General features: G+C 38.3%; 2 protein-coding genes and 1 long non-coding RNA gene across 9 annotated transcripts in view; 1 reads left to right on the top strand and 2 right to left on the bottom strand.

Annotated features, from left to right (window-relative positions):
* Positions 1 to 9,433, bottom strand: LOC144207132 (uncharacterized). The gene is made up of 8 exons (XR_013328578.1): positions 9,376 to 9,433; positions 3,717 to 3,822; positions 2,644 to 2,844; positions 1,441 to 1,582; positions 473 to 557; positions 306 to 382; positions 192 to 239; positions 1 to 127 (listed from the first exon to the last, which is right to left on the bottom strand). It is a non-coding gene; the product is annotated as an uncharacterized LOC144207132 (long non-coding RNA).
* Positions 2,537 to 9,207, top strand: anxa5a (annexin A5a). The gene is made up of 13 exons (XM_077732388.1): positions 2,537 to 2,652; positions 2,718 to 2,752; positions 3,121 to 3,205; positions 3,738 to 3,832; positions 4,334 to 4,447; positions 5,560 to 5,650; positions 6,487 to 6,566; positions 6,848 to 6,898; positions 7,396 to 7,489; positions 7,821 to 7,916; positions 7,997 to 8,055; positions 8,297 to 8,419; positions 9,092 to 9,207. The coding sequence occupies exons 2-13, from the start codon at positions 2,750 to 2,752 to the stop codon at positions 9,149 to 9,151; spliced, it is 951 nt and encodes a 316-aa protein (XP_077588514.1). The 5' UTR covers positions 2,537 to 2,652; positions 2,718 to 2,749; the 3' UTR covers positions 9,152 to 9,207.
* A 1,553-nt stretch (positions 9,434 to 10,986) lies between the features above and the next one.
* The window catches only part of prom1a (prominin 1a), a 28,440-nt gene continuing 19,448 nt past the window's right edge, over positions 10,987 to 19,978 (bottom strand). For 4 of the 7 annotated variants that reach the window (XM_077732381.1, XM_077732383.1, XM_077732382.1 and 1 more), the window contains 15 exons: positions 19,452 to 19,575; positions 19,269 to 19,372; positions 18,755 to 18,839; positions 18,331 to 18,477; positions 18,096 to 18,167; positions 17,604 to 17,696; positions 16,478 to 16,531; positions 16,294 to 16,374; positions 16,143 to 16,211; positions 15,473 to 15,562; positions 15,172 to 15,287; positions 14,463 to 14,531; positions 13,165 to 13,261; positions 11,957 to 12,008; positions 10,987 to 11,479 (listed from right to left, as the gene is read on the bottom strand). In XM_077732381.1, the coding sequence (XP_077588507.1) occupies positions 13,192 to 13,261; positions 14,463 to 14,531; positions 15,172 to 15,287; positions 15,473 to 15,562; positions 16,143 to 16,211; positions 16,294 to 16,374; positions 16,478 to 16,531; positions 17,604 to 17,696; positions 18,096 to 18,167; positions 18,331 to 18,477; positions 18,755 to 18,839; positions 19,269 to 19,372; positions 19,452 to 19,575 (1,174 nt within the window). In that variant the 3' untranslated portion in view covers positions 10,987 to 11,479; positions 11,957 to 12,008; positions 13,165 to 13,191. Of the gene's footprint in view, positions 11,480 to 11,956; positions 12,009 to 13,164; positions 13,262 to 14,462; positions 15,004 to 15,171; positions 15,288 to 15,472; positions 15,563 to 16,142; positions 16,212 to 16,293; positions 16,375 to 16,477; positions 16,532 to 17,603; positions 17,697 to 18,095; positions 18,168 to 18,330; positions 18,478 to 18,754; positions 18,840 to 19,268; positions 19,373 to 19,451; positions 19,576 to 19,978 lie in introns of those variants that run through there. The other 3 variants (XM_077732385.1, XM_077732387.1, XM_077732386.1) reach the window with 3 other exon arrangements.

Here is a 19,978-nt window from a genome sequence, read left to right as displayed (position 1 = left end):
TTACATTTCAAAGGCTTTATTTTCCACAAAAAAAGGGGCTGAGATAAAGTCCCATAAACCAGCCAGCATCTAGAGGTAATGCTTCCATCCATAGATGAAGAATGTCTTCTTGGTACTGGATGGAATTCTGAAAATAAAAAGGAGTTTAGTCACAATTGACCAAGTCTAACATTAAAAAAAAAATTACCAACATGAGAAGTGCCATCTCCCCTTTCCTCAGTCAGGAGACCTTCATCCCACTGCAAAAAAAAAGGCAACATTAAAGCTACAGTAGGAAAGGGAGGGGGACTAGAGTTTTGACATACCCTTCAGTTGCTTGGTTTGAATTTTGTCCACTGCAGAGCTAGTCCCAAAAGCCCCCATTCAGTCTATTTTCCATTTCCTCCAACACACCCAAATCAAACTCAGATCATGATCAAGCTCCTGGAAAGCTTGCCGAGTTGATCATTTGATTCAGATGTGGAAAACATACTAGATCAGGTCCATCGAGATGTTGGTGTCAAAGGATGTGCAACACTCCTAAGTCACCTTTCTTCAGCATTAAACTTGTGTGGACCCTGAAGAGAAGAGACAAATACAAAGAGTATCATTAGTACACATCACATGAAAATAATAAAATGACCTGAAACGCAAGTCCTGTCATACACAATGTTTGCCTCAACTTCACCCTGGAAGTTTCTTCCAGTCAAATCATTTAAAATGCATTCATTTAAAAAAATAATCCCCAATAGTTCTTACACTGAGGAAATGTTACCATGTTTAAATGAGTCAAAAATGACCCCTGCACTGCATTTAAATGCATTTCTCGCTTATGTTTTGTCAAAATCACATTTAAAACTAAATGTGAAAAGGTCCAAACCCTGACGTATTCTTTAAAGAAAGTGAATTGCAAAAGTGTATATAGTATTCTATAAGTGTACTGTTTATTCCTTACACCTCCACTTGATGGCACTTGTGTGGGTGCGAGTTATCCACTTGCTAATAAAAGTTAAAACGCCAATCCAGTTAAAGTGTCTTCATTCAAACTTAGTGTATCATGATGCTAAACAAGCTAATTTAGAAAAGCCGTGAATACTGATCGCTGGTATCTAAATACCACACTGATACAGGAATTGGAAGCTAGTATTTAAAAAAAAAAAAGATTCACTTTGCTGACCAACAGCTCTTAATGGCGCCGACAAACTGCTCCTTTATGGCCGTTATGGCCACATACTTGATGTTTCCCAGCAGTCAGTCTTCGTTGAGGGAATGAAACACACAATGCAATGATTTCTTTTTGAACATTAAACGCAAAGAGGTAACGCAACGTAGCCAATTTGTTTGCAAACATTTTCGGTCTGCATCCACATGTGGCTACACCACGCGAACGAAGCACGCTACGGTCAAAAAGCACTCTTATAATGAGAATTGGGGCTTCGAAATCCCAAAAAGACAACTTACCGAATGCGCTGCATTGTCCGGTGAGAACTTTAACGGCTCTTTCTTCGGTAGATCGTCACGTCTGAGCCGTTCTGCAGTCCACTGCCGAAACGCTGCTTCCTGGCTTATCCGCCATTTTAAAGATGGCCGCTTGAACTGTGACCTTGCCATACATGGTCATAGAAAAAAAAGTCATACAATACATGGGCATTTTAAAAAAAGCCTTACTATATATACATGGTAATTTTTTAAAATAAAAAGCCTTACCATACATGGTATTTTTCAATTAAAATAAAATAAAATAAAAGCCTGACTATACATCAGGGGTGGGTGAAGTATTCCACAAGGGGCCGCAGTGGGTGCAGGTTTTCATTCCAAACTATAAAGAGGACACCTTTTCCACCAATCGGATGTCCTACAAGTCCTACAAGACCTTACTATACATGGTCATTTAAAAAGAAAAGCCTTCCAATAAATGGTCATTTAAAAAAAAAAAGCCTGGTGTCAAAGTTGCGGCCCGGGGGCCAAATCTGGCCCGCTGCTTAATTTTGTGCGGCCCGAGAAAGCAAATCATGAGTGTCAACTTTCTGTTTCAGGATCAAATTCAAATATTATAGATGTACATTATATTTCCCGATTCCCCCTTTTTAAAAACAATCACTGAATTTGTTTTAATCCAATATTTATGTTTATGTGGCCCGCGAACCAACCTGAGTTTGACACCCTTGCTGTAAATGGTCATTAAAAAGCCTTACTATACATAGTCATTTAAATAAAAAGCCTTACTATATAGGGTTATTTCAAAATAGCCTTACTACACATGGTCAAAAGCCTTAATATACAGTCGTTTAAAAATAGCCTTAGTATATATGGTTATTTAAAAATAGCCTTATTATGCATGGTCTTTTTTGTAAGAAAAAAAGCTTTACTATATATGGTCTTTTTTGTGAGAAAAAAGCTTTACTATATATGGTCATGTAAAAAAGGCCTTACTGTATACGGTTATTTAAAAATACCCTTACTATAATAAATGGTCATTTAAGAAAAAGAAGCCTTATTACACATGGTCGTGGTCATTTTTTTAACAAATAAAAGCCTAAACAATAAAAGCCATCCCGTGAGGTCGGCACTGCTGGAAGACGACACCGTTCCGAGCTCAGCTTTCCCTTCACCTGTCTCGCAGATGCCATTTCAAGAGAAAACCCTCACCCAGAGAGTACTCACCTCCCACTGGTAAGAACTTCTCTCATCCTCCTATTCTGAGAGCACCATTTGACTTGATCATTTTTTTCTATCAGTGTGATCTGTTCTCAAACGTCAGCCCCTCGACATGGTAAGTCTTTTGATTTCTTCTCCTTTTCTAGGCAAGCTGTTATCACCAAATCTTAGATCCAAGGCTTTTAATCAGGAGCAAATCGATGGCCGCTGTGTAATAAAGTGAAAAAAGATCAATGACTCCCTTACTCTTATAAAGCTGATAATACATTTAATGATCTTATTATCATAGCTTCCCGTGCCAGCGCCATCCAAAGTGTTTTTGTTCATCCTTGCTTTGTTGCCCTCAAAAACGAAGACACTTCATAGGGTGCCTTTTACGGCATGGCTGATGAATACAATGCTCCAATTATTTGACTTGGTGGCTAAATGTGGAACCATGTGGTGAACAAATGAATGAGCAGATGTGTCATTTCCTCTCGGCAGGCGTACAGAGGAAGCGTTCGGCCTTTTGTCAATTTTGATGCCAAACACGACGCTAAAATCCTCCACCGAGCGATGAAAGGCCTCGGTAAGACCTCCTTAACGCGGTTGTGTTTCGTTTATATTCAAGTAGTGTTACAGTGATACTGGACCTCCCCCGGATTGAATGTCTAATGCTGTCAATGGCAGCCAATCACTTTATATTGGTTTCTGACCAATTTTGAAGCAATTGCTTTATCTTCAAGTAACATTGCATTCTTTTAGTATATTTAATAAAGCGATGCAACACAAATTCCAACACTATTGGTCTCCATTAATGGAAGATAGTCTTCTAAATGTGACACTTATCATTACAATAGTAGACATTTCATTTGAACTGGGAGTAATGGTTTGGAAGGCCATTGACGACCATTAATGCTATAGATGCTATTCTATTGGATGTGGGGCAACATTTTGGTAGCAATATTTATCAAACTGAGTTCTTTCAAAATAATACTTAGGTGGAATTTTATGGATCACCTTTTGGGATAGAAAATATGGTGGTATATCAGTCTCAATGATGGTGAACTTTCACCAGCAATTGATTATTAAATTCATACCTTGATCCATTTGTCTTTCAGGCACAGATGAAGATGTGGTCCTCATGCTTCTGGCGGCACGCAGCAACGATCAGCGGCAGCAAATAATGGCGGCGTACAAAACAACCTATGGAAAGGTGAGACACGAAACCACCGGTGGATGAGACTCCTTTTACTTGCACACCTGTTCATCTCATTGGATACCAAGTGTTATGAAATGACTGTAGAAGCTCTCACTAGATGGCAGAAGGTGCAAATAATTCCACCTGGTTCACAACTGCATTCAAATAGATGAATTTTGCGTCAAAGAACGGTCAGTGGATACTACAGAGTAACACAATATATCATCTTATTGATATATTATCACAACCCTACCTACTTTGGACGATGCTGACTTTAAACAAGGGGGAGTACAAAAAATAAATCAAATCGGTCCAAATACTGATACGCATGCTCTGCTCCTAAATTGGTCGCCAATATTTCTTCCAATACGTCAAGTTGCCTTGGCGATGGAATACGGCCTCGTTTGTTTCCCTCCTTTAACGAGGGGACGTTCCAAATGAAACGCAAGGCGGTTCAATACAAATGCAATTACTACCTAGAGCGAGCATCATCAATCGTTGCGCTGCCTCCCGCAGGATCTGCTGGCCGCTCTCAAGTCGGAGCTTGGAGGGTCTTTCGAGAGTCTGATTGTGGCCCTCATGACCCCGCCTGTCTTGTACGATGCCATGCTTCTGCACAAAGCCATCAAGGTAATTTGGGGCATCGGCCGGGTCCACTTATCGATTGTTCACTTCATTTTGCATATTTGCTCATCAAAAATTTCAATTTGTATTGCATCCTCTCATTAATGAGTTTATCACACATAGACATCCAATGCATTTGAGGAAATGAGTGAATGTTTTCCCACATCAAACGGATTGGACACTCAGCAGTGTTAATGGCAGAAAACCTTTTTTTTTTCTCCAAAATGTGTCACTGTAACGCAAATAAATATGATGACTTAATGCATTTCAAGTCGTGTCAAAAGGCTTTCAAAAACATCTCAATAATGATAGCCAAATACGTAAATTTCCCGTCTCGTTTTGGTGATTCGCACCTAATGAAAGGGAATATGTGCTCTTTGAGAAGCGCTATTAAGTGTTGTCAACCATTCCGAGTGAAAAGCACTGATTAAAAATGGCTTTGCCTCCCTTCAAGGCTGCGTGAATAATTCGCTTGAAGCGTTTGATTTCTAAGAAAGTGCCACCTTCTATTTAGTCCATTTGTCATTTGCTATTGAGAATATTCCTCAGCATAAATGAACCATTGTTCATTTGCCCTCTCCTCATCAAAACTGATTGGACGCCCATTGCCATGAATGGCAGCCAATGTATTAACAAGAAAGTGATATCAAAAACCCCTAAAAAATTAATCAGAACCGCAAACCGCTTCCACTTTACTTTCAGTTCAAATTTAAAGAGTATCTATCGTCGTCCATGGCAACCAATGCGTTAACAAATGACCCTAAAATGACTCCAAATGAATGGGAAGAGCCTTCCCAGTTCAAATGGAATGAAGGTTTTGTATACTGCCATCAAATTAAACATAGAAAGTCAAGTAAGTGGAGATAACGATCATAGAATTGCATGCAGTCAAGCAATAATAATCCATCCAAACAAAGGCTTTACGCATTCAGCATTGAGTGGAGTGTCAAGATGCTTATTGAAATATACAAAAGCTGAAATTGAAGGTGCGGCGGGTCGCTGTGGCAACTCGACTCGGCGCCGCCGGAGGGGAAAATTGTCATGGGTATTGTTTCTAATAACATAGGAATCATAAAAAACAGTCGCTTCTTTGCCATTTTTTATCGCAATCACTTCAGGGCGTCGGGACCGATGACGACACGCTGATTGAGATCTCGGCCTCCAGGAGTGGACCACGTCTTAGAGACGTCGTTAAGATCTACAAGAAAGGTAAGCCGATCGATAATCACGCTTTGGACTCTGATTTATTGCGCCATTATTACAAACTGGCATTCCTGTGCAGGAAAAAAAAAAAAAAAAAGAGCAGCCAAACAGGTGTTGCGGTCGTGACTGAGCGTATTGAACCGTGTGACTGTAAAAAAAGATGGTAATCAGCATGGCTCATTAGTAGTGATAATTGAATTTTTTTCAGAACACTTTCGAAGCATGCTCTGAAATATTCGTTAAGGAAGTGGCGCGAGGAACGTTTTACAGATTCAGTAGACGCGGTCCACAAATTGAACCAAAGGTTACGTGCTGAGATTTAATTCATAATACAGAGAATTTAATCACTGAGAGCAGGTGAGTGGTCTCTGAAAGGCCACATGGGAAAATGAAACTACTCAATTCACCAAAAACAGCATAAAGGTTAATCTTGTTTAGTATTTTTTTTGAATATTTAAGAGCAAATAATTGTTCATAATATTTAACTAGATGCACACTTTGGATGGCGATCAATTGATTTGAAACAGCAAGACTGGCTGTTAATGCTCATGTGACAGTACCATTGACGGCATTGGACGTCTAATTTATTCAGACCAAGAGGGGTGAATGAACAAACCCTCCCATTTAAAATGGTTCCAAAATTGCACATAAAAAACAAAACTTGAAATGGTGAGAAAATAAAATAAACCAGAGTACATACACACCTTTTAAAAGGTATGACTTGCCAACCCAGACCAAGAAAATATGAGGTTAAAGAAAAATGAGACTAGAAAAGGATGGCAATACCAAAAGAAAAGAGTGGTAATGTATCATTGTATTCAAGAAAATACCATATGTTGCAGAGTTTGGCAGCAATTTAGAAAAAGACATCTGCAACGACACTTCTGGATACTATCAGAGGCTCCTTGTCATCCTCTTGCAGGTGAGCACTTGTATCTATTCTATGTTTATGTATTCATATACATTTGTCAAACATTTTACTGAAGTTAATGCATATTGTAAGATATTAGCCAACGGCTTATCTCCACCTTTCTGCCTTTGTTTGTATTACCACCAGTGTTGCACAGATATCATTTTTTGGCAGACGGTACCCTGCTGTATGATATCTGTACCGCTATCACATTCTTTGAAAAAAAAATGGTTGAAGACACTTGTTGATCCCCCCCCCCCCTCTTTTTTGTGTGTTTTTTTGATGGCGAGAAGGGAAACAGGGAGGAGGGAGTGGATGAGGCAAATATTGAGAAAGACGCCAAGGTATGGAAACTAAAATTCTTTGTCTATTTCCCACATGCACAGCAGCATTATTTGGCATATTTTGCCAGAGCGTAGCCTCCTGGGATTTGTGGTACCCGTGTGACTGCGACAATCACAATGTGGAAATTGCGAGAAATGACGACAAGGGAGTGAATAAATGAAATGAGATTGGCGCCAGTTTGAGGCTTCAGTGTTTGGACAACGGCGATGAGGGCTTATTGGTCCATTGATGTCCCCTGACAACCACAGTTAGAATGTCATGGATGAAAATGTATGTGGTGTTCCAGGAGTGAACCCTTGAAATGCTCCCATTTTTACCAGCCCAGCAATTTTCTGGCAAGTGGAGGCCTCCAGAAATGCTACAAAAAATTGCACACAGAATATTAATGAACAACTATTCCACCAGGGCTTTGGCGCCAGCTGTTGCTCAAGCTTTCAAACCACCCCCTAAAGTGTGAGAATAATAATAATCAAAAATATGATTGTTGTGAGTGCAGGACTTGTATGCGGCGGGCGAAGGCAAGTTTGGCACGGATGAAGAGAAATTCATCTCTATTCTTGGAAATAGAAGTGCAGAACATCTTTGTAGAGGTAAGAGTATGATTGCAGAATGATGGAAAAGAAAACTGAGAACTAGATAATGGTATATATTATTATTATATATGGTATATATTAATCCTATGCAATATTGCTCACGTATTGCTGTCATTGGAATTCATTTAATTCGAACCCTAATTGAAGTTTGAAATAAATCCTTCAATGAAATATGCCATTTTTAGTCTAAAATTCAGATATTTGATATTCCTAGCATTAATAAAAAGTTGGTGTAAATATTCAGAGAAAAAAAACCTGTCATAGTAAATCTTAACATATTGTTATGCTTATCAACAATGTGAGAATGTCTGCCTGTTTCCATGTTTAGTGTTTACGGTGTACCAAAAGTTGTACGGTCGCGACATGGAGGCCAGCATTGAAGGCGAGACAGCTGGAAACCTGGAGAACTTGCTACTCGCCATCGGTGGGAACTGAATTTCACATCATCATCATCATCATTCAAAAGTGGATTATGACTGACTCAATCACATTTTCCCTCCACAGTCAAATGCGCCCGCAGCATTCCGTCTTATTTTGCCCAGTCGCTGTACAGATCCATGAGGGTACGTACCGGTGATGTGGCGATACAATGGAAGTATCGGTACTTATGTGCTTGGAAACTACATCCTGAAAAATGCTTTTTCTTAGTACTCCCCGATGCTGATGATATCATGTTAGTGCCATATCGGTACCAATACTATTACAAGCATCGATCCAGCTTGTACAATGGGATTTTGCTTTTTTTCTTTCTGGAAATATGATTGTTTTTTTAAATGGAAATATGCTTTTGTCATTGTTTTGCAGCGTGCCGGGACGGACGATGGCACCCTGGTCAGGGTGTTGGTGTCACGCAGTGAGGAGGACATGTTGGACATCGCCACTTGTTTCCAGCGCAAATACGGAAACTCTCTCTATGAGACCGTCAAGGTGAGAGTGTTGACGGAGCAAAACATCCTCTCATCTTTCTAAGGAGGCATGGGTGTTCAAAACAGGGATACGGTTTCAATTAGTCTTGCACCCATACTCGTATGCCATCTGTATCTGGGGAGAAATAACAAATAATGTGCTGGTGTTGTGTCATATGTTCTTGTTGTCTTTAGCAAGATCATGATTGACATCCAATCGTATGGCATCCCACCATTTCTCTGTGAATTTCGATTATAGTTGACATAACATGACTGAATGACTTAATAATAACAACCTTGAAAAGGACACTACCACTAAGAGCAAGAGCGTCCACCTCTGGATACATCCAATCCACTTGAGTGGGAAGGAAGGATTGGACGTTTAGTATTGTCATTGGCATTTAAAGGAGTCTGAATGAGCATTGATATCATGAGCCGCTGTGTGGTATCGGTGCACACTGGTTTCAAATGGCGATTTGAGGAATGTGATATTGAGGACCAAATAAGTAGACTTGTGAAAGTGTTGCAGTTCAGGTCGTAAAAGCCCAGCACAGACATGAACATTCCTCCCGAGCGGCTCTGCTCACCTTCAAGAGCAAAAAGCACGCAGGCACTCATGTAACAGTTGATTTGTTTCCAACATAGAATCTTTAACCTACGCTAGGGCTGACAAAGATCCATTTTGTGTGTGCAGGAGGACACGTCTGGGGACTACCAGAAGTGTTTGCTATACCTTTGTGGCCCCAGGAATTGAAGACAAGCCAACTGTTGAATTTGGTCATGTAGCAACATTGGATTAGAAAAAAAAATGGCTTAGGAGTGAGCTTCAACGTAATAAAAGTTGTTTTGTGTGTTTTCATTCTAGAAAAGTACAAGAGGATTTTTGCAGAGATAAAATTAAATGAAGTTATTGTTCACAAGTTTGAGAAATCATTAGTTTACATATGACTGCTGCTTTGGAATATAAAAGTTCCTTACCTTAATGGAGCGAAGGTCAAAGAGCATTTGGCGGCAGACGGGATGCAGTTCGTACTTTCAAGGATCTCGATATTTTGCTATGCTGGTAGTCACTTTCGGGACTTTTTTTTAAAAATTAGCGAGGGAGAACACATCTGGAAAAAAGAAGAAACATATTTAAACAAAACAAGCACCCAATATTATTCTACTCTCCTTTTTTCTCTTCTTCTTCCATGTCCCCTTTATTTCCAAAGAGGGAATGGAAGAGCCCCTAAAATTTCTAAATTATTGACTAAGTGACGCCATTTAGTTAAGTCAATAGTGACATCCAAAGGTGCAATGTGGATCTGCACAAATCCGCAAATGGTTTACATTTGGAAGAAGAAAAAAAAAGATATAAATGCAAGCGCAAATGAAACTTTATTCACAGTTTACATGTTGAAGCACTTAAGAAAAACCAAGCATTGTCACCTCTTTGAATGTTTCACATCCAAAACCCTCAAAAGAGCAAATTTTGTAGAAATAAATTCTAAACCAGAAAAAATTGCACACTAGCAGAAAGGCCTTTTATAGTCATAGCTCAGAAGAAGTTATAGTACTAATTTGTTGTGCCTTTTTGCTATGCAGAAAGTTTAAGCGGGGATATACATTTGATTCAATTCAAGTGTTCTGTAAAAGCTTCTAAATTAGGGCACTTTTAAGACAACATACTGCAGTAGCATAAATAGAAGAGAACAGTAGAGTAAAAATGCTCTCCAAATCTTATTAATGAACTAAATGATATATTTTTTGATAAGACTAAAACTCAAACCGAGCTTATTTTGTTTGTCCAAGACTGGCAGTTTCAGTTGATAGAAGGTCACTAGGTTTTTAGGTCTTACAACTCCACCCCCCCCCCCCCCCCACTTATATTTTTTATTGACACCCCAAAATAAGCGCATCATAAACAGATTGTCCTCTATGTGTGTATGTTTTTGTTTCACTTTAACAGCCATGAGCATGTAAACACGAAAGCGACATTAAGCGGATGTGTTGGCATTAGCGTTCAATGTACAAATGGAAGGGAATTGAGTACATTCGCTTCCTCTAGCTTCAAATTCCATATATGAATCCATATTGTGAATCAAATTATTCTAAAATGAGTGTAAATTAACAGGAAAAACCTGAGATCTACAGGTACATATATAGATATAAAAAAAAAAGAAATTTGGCTTGGAAACAACCTAACTTGAGAACTTCTATCACAGAGCTGTCAGGGATATAATTCCACTTTTGATGGATTTGCGGGCGCTGATTGTTTTTAGGTGATTGTTTTCTGAGTGCTTTTAAAAGTGTGCCAAAAAAACACCAGACAGATCCTCACCCAAACTGTGTTTTGGTCCACGTATAGATCTCAAGTGACAAATGTGCAAAATGTGACTGCAATTGAATTAAAACAACCAACTTCATCCAAACCAACAAAAAAATCCTCAAGAAACATTGTACAAACTCATTGGCTGCCATTGACAAGCTCGACATGTAAACCATTTGAAGTATAGAGGCTGGCATCATATGAATTGTCATTCATTTGCTGCCAAACTCCCACTTCAAATAGATTGGACATCTACTGGCAATAAACTCATTGATAGGGGGGGGGGGTTCCAAGCTCTTGGCCAGAAGAAAAACAAAAATGATGTTTTCATTCATTGGCTGCCATTAACTACTTTCTAAGTGGTTAAAAAGCAGTAAATGCTAACGTCAAAGGCAAAGAGTCTTTTCGCAACGAGCCCCAAAATATCCCCACTCATGATGTAACTTTGTGTATTCTTGTAAACAGGACATCACTTCTTTTTTTCACCTTGTTGACACTAGCAGGCTGCAAATGTAACAGGCAGCAATTTGTGTTAGGAACGTGTTGTCACCTTGACGTGGTTACTTGACCACTTTGGTTGTTGTAAGGAAAACATTGCAGTCCACTTGGAATATTTGCTTTTTTTTTCTTCTTCTTCTTTTTACGTCCCGAAAAAATGTAAACAGATAAGCGGCGGCGACCCATTGATGCCCTGCAGGAACGATGAGAGAAAAAAAAAAAAAAAAAACGATGAAGGAGCTGTGGAAAGTTCCTTGTTTGTTGACTTCTGATTTCCTAGACATGAAAAGATCAAATGAGAATTAAGTCAGTTATTTTTTCAAATATTTGCAATCTTGTAGAAGAAAGAGACAGCGAAAAAAAATACATAAAAAAACAGAATAGCTAATATCATCATATTGGATGATGTTTTCTTTTCCCATCAGTTTCTCATCCATTTAACACAACAATTCCCCCCTTTTTACACCAATGAATCCTGTACTTTTACACACTTTGTGTACAAACATGTGTTTCCCAACATGTCTCTCAGGGCAAAAAAAAGCACACGCCATTTAAATGAATCTGTTATCACAGCATGTAAACATAAATGGATTCTGTTCGGGCTCCGTCAAGGAGCAAATTGCTCGTTAAATGGCCGCGTGAACAGCGTGGCCTCTGAAGAGGTTTTATTAGCTACCATCGATCCAAACAATCGAAGCTTGTTCTGTGAATGTATTGCACCGATGGAAAAACCAAAACAAACGTAAAACTCACCGTGCACTTTTTTCCTCGCCGTTTTTTTTAGTTCCAGTGGAGATCGTGACAGCTACGGAGATAAAAGTGAAAAAAAAAATTACACATTGACGCCACCATTACAACTAAACTTTGCTTATGAAGTCTGAGACGGTACAACATGCGGTTAAGGGAGTAAAGTATAATTTTAATGGACAGTAAGGTAAATATTCAATACATTTTAAGTCATTTGAATTTGAAGTAAAGACTAATGCTATTTTAATGCGACTATGTGACTATCATGAGGCATTAATTGACCAGAGAAAATAAAAGAAGCAATGTATATTCCAGAAAATATAGTACAGTACAAACAGGCATAGGATAGTTGCAGTTAATATTATAAAAATGTTTTTGCCACAACATGCAGGTGAATCTTTTCCAACAATGCGGTTTGTGAAATTTGTTCTTAGTGGTTCTTTTCTACTGCTCCCTAAAAAAAAAAAAAAAAATCAATAAATCAACAAAAACACATTTGGCGATCGTTTGGCTGCGCATCACCTCGTTTATCTTTCTGCCATAAAATGACATGGAGAAATAAACGAGGGAGCACTGAAGCATAGGCATCATTTGGTATGTGTTTGTGTGTAATTCACTTTGAAATTTCCGTATTGGTTTGTGTAAAATGGCCTCTCGGGCTCAGTGGAAACAGATGATGTGACATCGGGAAGCACATTCAATTACGCTAAATGAGCTTCATGCAAAATAAAAGAGACCAAAAGAAGAAAAAGGTCCTCGCGCAGTATTTGCATGAACGTAAAAAAGAAATGCTCGTAATTATACTTGTCACCACGTTGTCACTCGCCGAGAAGCTGAAAGAAGCTGTAATAAAGAGTTAGTATTAATGTAAGAAAGAGTTAGTAATAGTGGAAGGGAATGTGGAATGTGAATGGAAGGCTGGAGGTCAATGTAATATTACTGGTCCACATAATTCATGAGCAAAACCATGGAAATGTTGTATGGAAAAAAGTTGTAAAGATGAGAAGAGTCAAGAATAAGAGAAGTGATAGTTGATGGGAAACAAAAATTCAGGAGTACTATATGCAAAGCAATTAAAAAATGGTAAGTTAAGGTTTTGTTTTGCTCAGAGAAAGCATTTGTGTGAATGATACCACCATGGAAAAAACAACAACAAATGAGCCAATTCATGCTGTGATATGAATAAAAAAATGGAGTTGGACACACTTAAGTACCTCTTGGGGAGCCACAAGAAAATATGGTCACCAGTCGATATGCCTGGGTGGGGCCGAGGCTCGCGGGAACCTGTTCATGGTATCGTATGTCGGGATACTAGCACAGAAACAACAACATTAGAAGCCATATTTAGACAATGACCAAACCCTAAAAAAAACGTAAGGCAAAAGAACAAACTATAGAAATAAAAGTAGCATTCAGGCACAATACATTAGGTATAATTATTCCTAACTGTGTAGCACTGACAGTGATAGACATGAATTTGAAGTCTACCACCGTCAACGGCAATGAAACGTGACCATTCACTTGACTTCATTTTGAGCATATTTACTTGTTCTTAAAATGTGTGAGTGCAAATGAAACATCTGCATATGAACAGATTGGTAAAATGAGGATTATTATAAATGAATTCCACTCTCAAATGCTTATAAAGCAACCCAATGAATCATTGTTAATTACTTTGATGGATAGTGTGATTAGCACAATACATGCAATATTTTAAAGGAATAAAAGTGGTTGTAACACAAACAATGTTTGTTGTTTGTTTTCTAATGAACTGCGTTAATCCAAACAGCACTTGACATTTTTTTTTTTACATGTTTTATTCTGTGCCTGAGGTTATGGGCTATTAAATCAGTGAATTCAAACAAAGCCAACATGCTGTTGTTATTTTTGGGGAGGATTAAGGAGGAAATGAAAGGAAGCCATTTTGCCATGCTTGCCTCTCTGGAAACAAAAGGATCAGGTGCACATTCATCGGACTTTGGCTGACTCTAAATGAGAGGAAACAGTGATTCGCTAGCGCATATCGTACTGTACGTGCCAAGCTGGAAGTGAATGATGCCGTCCATATTGCAGCACCAATGCCCCGAAAGACAAAACAAGCAGATCATTTCAGCAGGAGCACAATTTCTCTCTCTTAAGCACTTTTTTTAGGTGACCACATTTATCACACCAAGTCTCTCTGGAGTATAAATCACACTAGTATTCAATTCAAGGTTATTCTTTCACTACTTCTTTGCAAGCCAAGAGTGCCTTCTTGCATCAGGTTGTGGCTAATGTTTTAAATCATATTTAACACTATATAATAATATTATAAATGAAATCGTATTAAACTAAGAAAAAAGTGTGACTTATAGTCCAGAAAATACTTCTAGCATTTTAAAAAGTACTAAAATGAAAAAAAAAAAAACCCAAAATAAATATGCGTTCACTTAAGTGTGTGTGTGTGTACGTGCATGCACCCACCACCATTGACCCCCACCACATGCACTTTACTAGCAAAGAGCATATTTACCTGGTCACGGGGGGGTTTAAGATGCCTTGTGGGGGCTCGCTATGATAACCATTATTACCACTTTCCATACTGAAAACAAAACATTGCATACAAACAAGCACAAAAACATGAAAGATGCCTGATGATTCAAGTGGCGTGCTTCTCTATGTTCTCAATGGGCGCACCGTTTTTCTTTTGGATGATATGTACAGCGATATGCGTTGAAGCATCGTTAAGGTAGTGATTGCAAAAGCCCTTCATTCAAAAGTAAGGGACACTTTTCGCCACGGAAGCCAGCACCAAGAATGATTTCAATGGTTAAGAAGCAGGAATGGCCGCCCCAAAAGAAGAATGTTACATTGAATGCACCAGTAACAAACAACCCACCCGCCCCAGACTTATAAAAAGGAACATGCCAGTGTGTCATTGTAAAGTGCAGAGTGCAAAGAAGGAGAGGGAGGCAAAAAAAATAAATCAAAAAGAAATGGAGGATGAACTGAATGATGGAAATAGTAGAAATGGTTATCACAAAGTAAAATGCCAAGTCCCGGAAACAGAGGAACTACAACCAAGGAGGAAACAAAAGAGTTAATAAAGCATCAATACAAGGCATTGCTCACATTTCATTCACGCTGAAATGAATGCAAAAAATGTTCACTCGTTTGTGTGGTTTAGTTTTTAACCTGTTAGTCTGATATAGAAGAATGAATTCAAAGAAAGGAACACTCACTCGTCGTAAACATCCTCTGTGTCCATCCTTCGGTAAAACTTGGCTAGCTTGATGGCGAGCAAGATGCTCGGGATGAGGAAAAGCGTGGCGCAGCCTAGACCCATCCAGAAAACGTTCTATCAAAAGAAGAAGAAAACAATAGTCATTAATAGCAGCAACAAAACCCAGATTTTTTGAAATACACAGATTTACAGTCAATAGTAAATTTAAAAACAAAAAATCCTTTTCAGTTTCTGACCCACTTAAAAAGGAATGACATTAATGCGGTACATCTTTGAAGGCTTAAACAGAGCATGCTTACCATGGAGTCCACCAGAAAGCTGCAGGTGAAGATTTCCACGGTATCCAGGACATTGCTGAAAGGTTTGCACTGCGCCACATCCACGGCCAGCTGCAACAAGTAGTTGCAAAAAAAAAAACATTTTATAAGTGCATCACATCCTCTACATTCCCCCCCAAAAATCATGTTATTTACACATAACAAAAAAAGAATTTTTAAAAAAATCCAGAAATCAAGGTGTGCATGAATAAGATTTGACTGAAAATCTACAACAATTTCCCTAAAAATGGCCTCTTCTAGTTAGTTCCATAGTAGGTATTAAAAAAAATAATTAAAAAAAAATCCAGAAATCAAGGTGTGCAAGAATAAGATTTGACTGAAAATCTACAACAATTTCCCTAAAAATGGCCTCTTCTAGTTCCATAGTAGGTATTAAAAAAAATAATTTAAAAAAAAATCCAGAAATCAAGGTGTGCATGAATAAGATTTGACTGAAAATTTACAACAATTTCCCTAAAAATGGCCTCTTCTAGTTCCATAGTAGGTATTAAAAAAAAAAATTAAAAAAAAATCCAGAAATCAAGGTGTGCAAGAATAAGATTTGACTGAAAATCTACAACAATTTCCCTAAAAATGGCCTCTTCTAGTTCCATAGTACGTATTGTTTTCTTATAGTAGAATTAAGACTTACCGACGTCTTGACCCATTCCATGTACTGCTGGAAGTAGCCCACAATGGTTGAAGTGTATTTGAGACTTTCCTGAAGAAAAAAAAAAAAACAGCTTTTCATCCAAAGTATACAAAATTAAATTGCACATTAATAATGTGATTAGAGGTGGTACCCGGTTAATAAGTAGTGTTGCATTGTTAGAGATGAGATATTGAGCTGCGTTCACGGCATCCAGCACAGCTAGGACTTTGTTCTATGAAGAAAAGAAGGTAAGGTTCCTGGGTTTTTGCAACTCTGTTGGGATCATTTGACCAGCTTGTTGTAAGTGAAGGAAGGGCTGATTTGTGATGACTTACCGGCAGGTCGGAGGTGGTTCTCTCCAGGAATCTCATGCTTTGGTTCAGCGAACTCTTTGAGGAATAAGCAGAAAAAAAAGGTCAGAACATAAAAGAGAAGCAGGACTACAGAATAGTTATACAGAAAAAAACGCACACTCAAATTTGATGTCTTAACATCACATTTTAGTCAAATGAAATAGGATTGTTCTCCAAGTGGAATATCCTTTCATTTGTTGAATCAATTTTATAGTCCATATTTTAAGAGGAAATCTGTTTCATATAGAAAATGATTCATATGAAAATCATCTTTTCACACACAGCAAAAAAAAAAAAGGAATACCACTAGCTGATGAAATCATTAATAAAAGATGCGACCTTCACATCCAAAGAGTGAGGGAAGCAAAATGTCAAGCCGTTTAATGCAGGTTGATTCTTGTCTGCATTTTGTTCACAAGGTACTAAAATCATAAAGCAGTTTCCCAGCCTTTATTTAGCTGAGAAACACTTAGCATGACAATACCACATTTTTTGGACAACAAGTTGGACTTTTAGTCGCATTGGCCAAAGAATGCACAATGAAAAGGAGAAAAATCTCAAGTATTTGTGGGTAGGGGCAGTTTTTAAATTGATATAAAACGAATAACAAACATTATTCTTTGAAGGAATAATAGTAAAACGAAGAACAACAGATCAAATAGAGTTTTACAGTGCACACACATCACAACTAGGATGTTTCCTCACTGGTGTGTCATCAGAATAAAAAACATTTGACTCTAGTCGCCTGTGTAAAAACCAAGGAGTGCAATTCTATTTACTGCTCAGATGGCAACAGCTCCATTATAATTATCAGCTGTAATTCTTTCACCATAGCCATTTTATCTGTGCCTTCCACGCTTTCTGCACCACTTGATGAAACACGGCTTTCACATTGCACACCGTCACAAAAGGACAATCACATGATGAACACACTTATCGCTGTGCTTACCCTGGCTTTAACATATTTCTTGAAGTTGGGAGTAGAAAACAAGCATACAAAAAGTATATTGGAATAGATGCTTTTTCAAATTGATAGCTAATTTGAAGCAGAGTGAGATGTCAACAAAAATAAAAGGAGGTGAAAAGGGGGTGCTAGTCATAGAGTTACCATGGCCTGCTGCATGGGGACCACTTGCTGTCTGTAGATCTGTCGCACGGTGGCCGCATGACCTTTCATAGATGTTTGCAAAATACCTCGTGGCTGGATCACAAAAACAAAACACAAATAATTGTGAGTTCCCAAAATATCTATCTGTTAAAAATCAAAATTGGACCCCAATTCAAATTAGCAGAGAAACAAATAATCAATCACCAGTCATTTATATTTTTAAAGGTTCCTCCCATAAAAAAACATGGTCTCTTTCCCAGATTGTGTAAAAAAAAATGGGTATATGAAACAATCAATTTGTTGAGTCAGCTTAACGTTTTCTAATACACAAAATTGACCAATATTATTCATAACAAAGTATAAATATGTTGTTACTTCCTACAAGTGTTAGAATTAAAGGAAAATAATTGCCTGTTGGAGATGTTCCGGCAGAGGCGTATTAAACATGAATAATTGAAATGAACAGACAAATGGAGCGCGGGTAATAAATACCATCAGGTCCGTCTGGGCTTCCAGCTCTTTGGCAAATGAAAGCAAGTCCAACACCGTAACGCCTTTGTTGACCTGCGGAAAAGAAATTGGATTTCGATGCTTAGTTTTCCATCAAACTAACTTGGAGGTGCATTCGAGGTTTGAGTGCAGAATTTGATGGTGATTTCATGAGCTTTTTTTTGTACACTGAAATCTATTAATGAACTGCCTGGAGCGTTTGTGTGAATGACGTCACCTCTTCCAGGTAGTCTGCGTAGTTTGTTTCTGACAGTCCCACCTCAGCGAAATCCAGAAGGCTCTGCTTGCCTTCCGCTTCCAGCAAAATGATTCCTCGCAGGTCGATTTTCAAGCTGTTCAAAATGGTTACGACCTCCTTTGTGAACTGGCAAAAAGAAGAAAAATCCATCATGAACAAAAATGCAAAGTAATGTGCATTAGTGTTAAACAGATACTAGCATTGGTATTGGTAATATCACCTTTAATATGATAAAAAATAATATAATTATTATATTAGAATAATGTTATGGCGTTATGCATGATTTGGACATATGCAGCATCCGGGCATCGCGGATTAAAAGTCTGCTGGAGTGACCATTGTCCCTGAATAGGGTGAATTAATATAATTAAGAGATGAACACAGTTGTGTTGCTTTCACTGACCACTGTTGCATTGAGGAAATTGGAGACGTTGAAGATTTTATCTAGGCGCAAAGCCGAGTAGATGCCTTTGTTCTCCTTGCAAGTGCTGCCCAGAGAAACACATACAAAAGAGGAGAAATTAGAAGAAGGATTTGCTGCCACCCAGTGATCATCATCATAAATGCATTAAAATCTACAATATCTGACTGGAAAGGAAGTTTGGATTAACAGCCGCCACGTAAATGCTGCACAGTGTAAATGTGAGTTGAGTTTACACAGCTATGTCATGTACGTGACTTTAAAAGGTCAAAATGGAGTGCAACTAGACTGTGAAACAACAAATGATGTCAGGCAGCAGGACCACTCATAACTCTTTGCAGTCCAAAAAAATTCCACTGTCTATACAAAAGTACGGAGAGGGACAAATACAGGGATCATATTTAGTCACATAAAATATGGATGAAAGCCTTTTGTTTTGGGTCAACTGTATATTTGAATTCAATTTAAAAAAGTGAATTTGCAAAGCCCACATTACCTGTACACACTCTCTGCAGTGAGGTCGAGTTCTGAGTCATTGTACAGGTAACCAGGGATGAAGTTTCTCCACTCAGGGTTCACCAGGTACGGAGCGTCTACCACCTGGAGAATGGTCGGAAAGAGATGAATGATGTGAATGAGTGGAGCATGATGGGATTTAATGTGCCTTTTGAAGACTGGCCTTGAAGAGGTCCTTGGTGTGGTAGGGCTCGCAAAGGAGCTTTTCCATGTTCCCACCGACCAGGAAGAGTGCAGTCAGCAGGCCCATGAGAACACAAGAGAAGATGAAGCTGAAGGCCACACCCCTGTGGATGAGCCAATAACAATTCGGTTCAGTTTTTGCCCATTCAAACTATCATTATTTTTGTCAGAAACAATTATGCCAAGATGTATACATAAGCAAGAAGAGAACAGTTTTATTTTTTGTATATATATAAAAAAAGTGGTGTCAGAAATGTTTTATGTATTTCTTTAAGTGCAGAGCGAAAAAATGCATCTAATTTTGGGTAATATAGGCCAAAATATTAACATTTAGTATAGAAAAGTGGCCCAAAACATGGTGTCAACACACCATCGATTTTTTCTTATTATAAATGAATTGATAAATGAAAAAAGTACAATCAATAAACACAGAAATACAGTTAAATGTATTATATTATATATTATGACTTTTTAAAAGCCTTTAGTCATTTTTCCTGAAATAGAGAT

Source organism: Stigmatopora nigra, chromosome 14 (assembly GCF_051989575.1).
Source record: "Stigmatopora nigra isolate UIUO_SnigA chromosome 14, RoL_Snig_1.1, whole genome shotgun sequence".
NCBI classification, from domain to species: domain Eukaryota; kingdom Metazoa; phylum Chordata; class Actinopteri; order Syngnathiformes; family Syngnathidae; genus Stigmatopora; species Stigmatopora nigra.
This window is presented reverse-complemented; position numbering and strand designations above follow the sequence as displayed.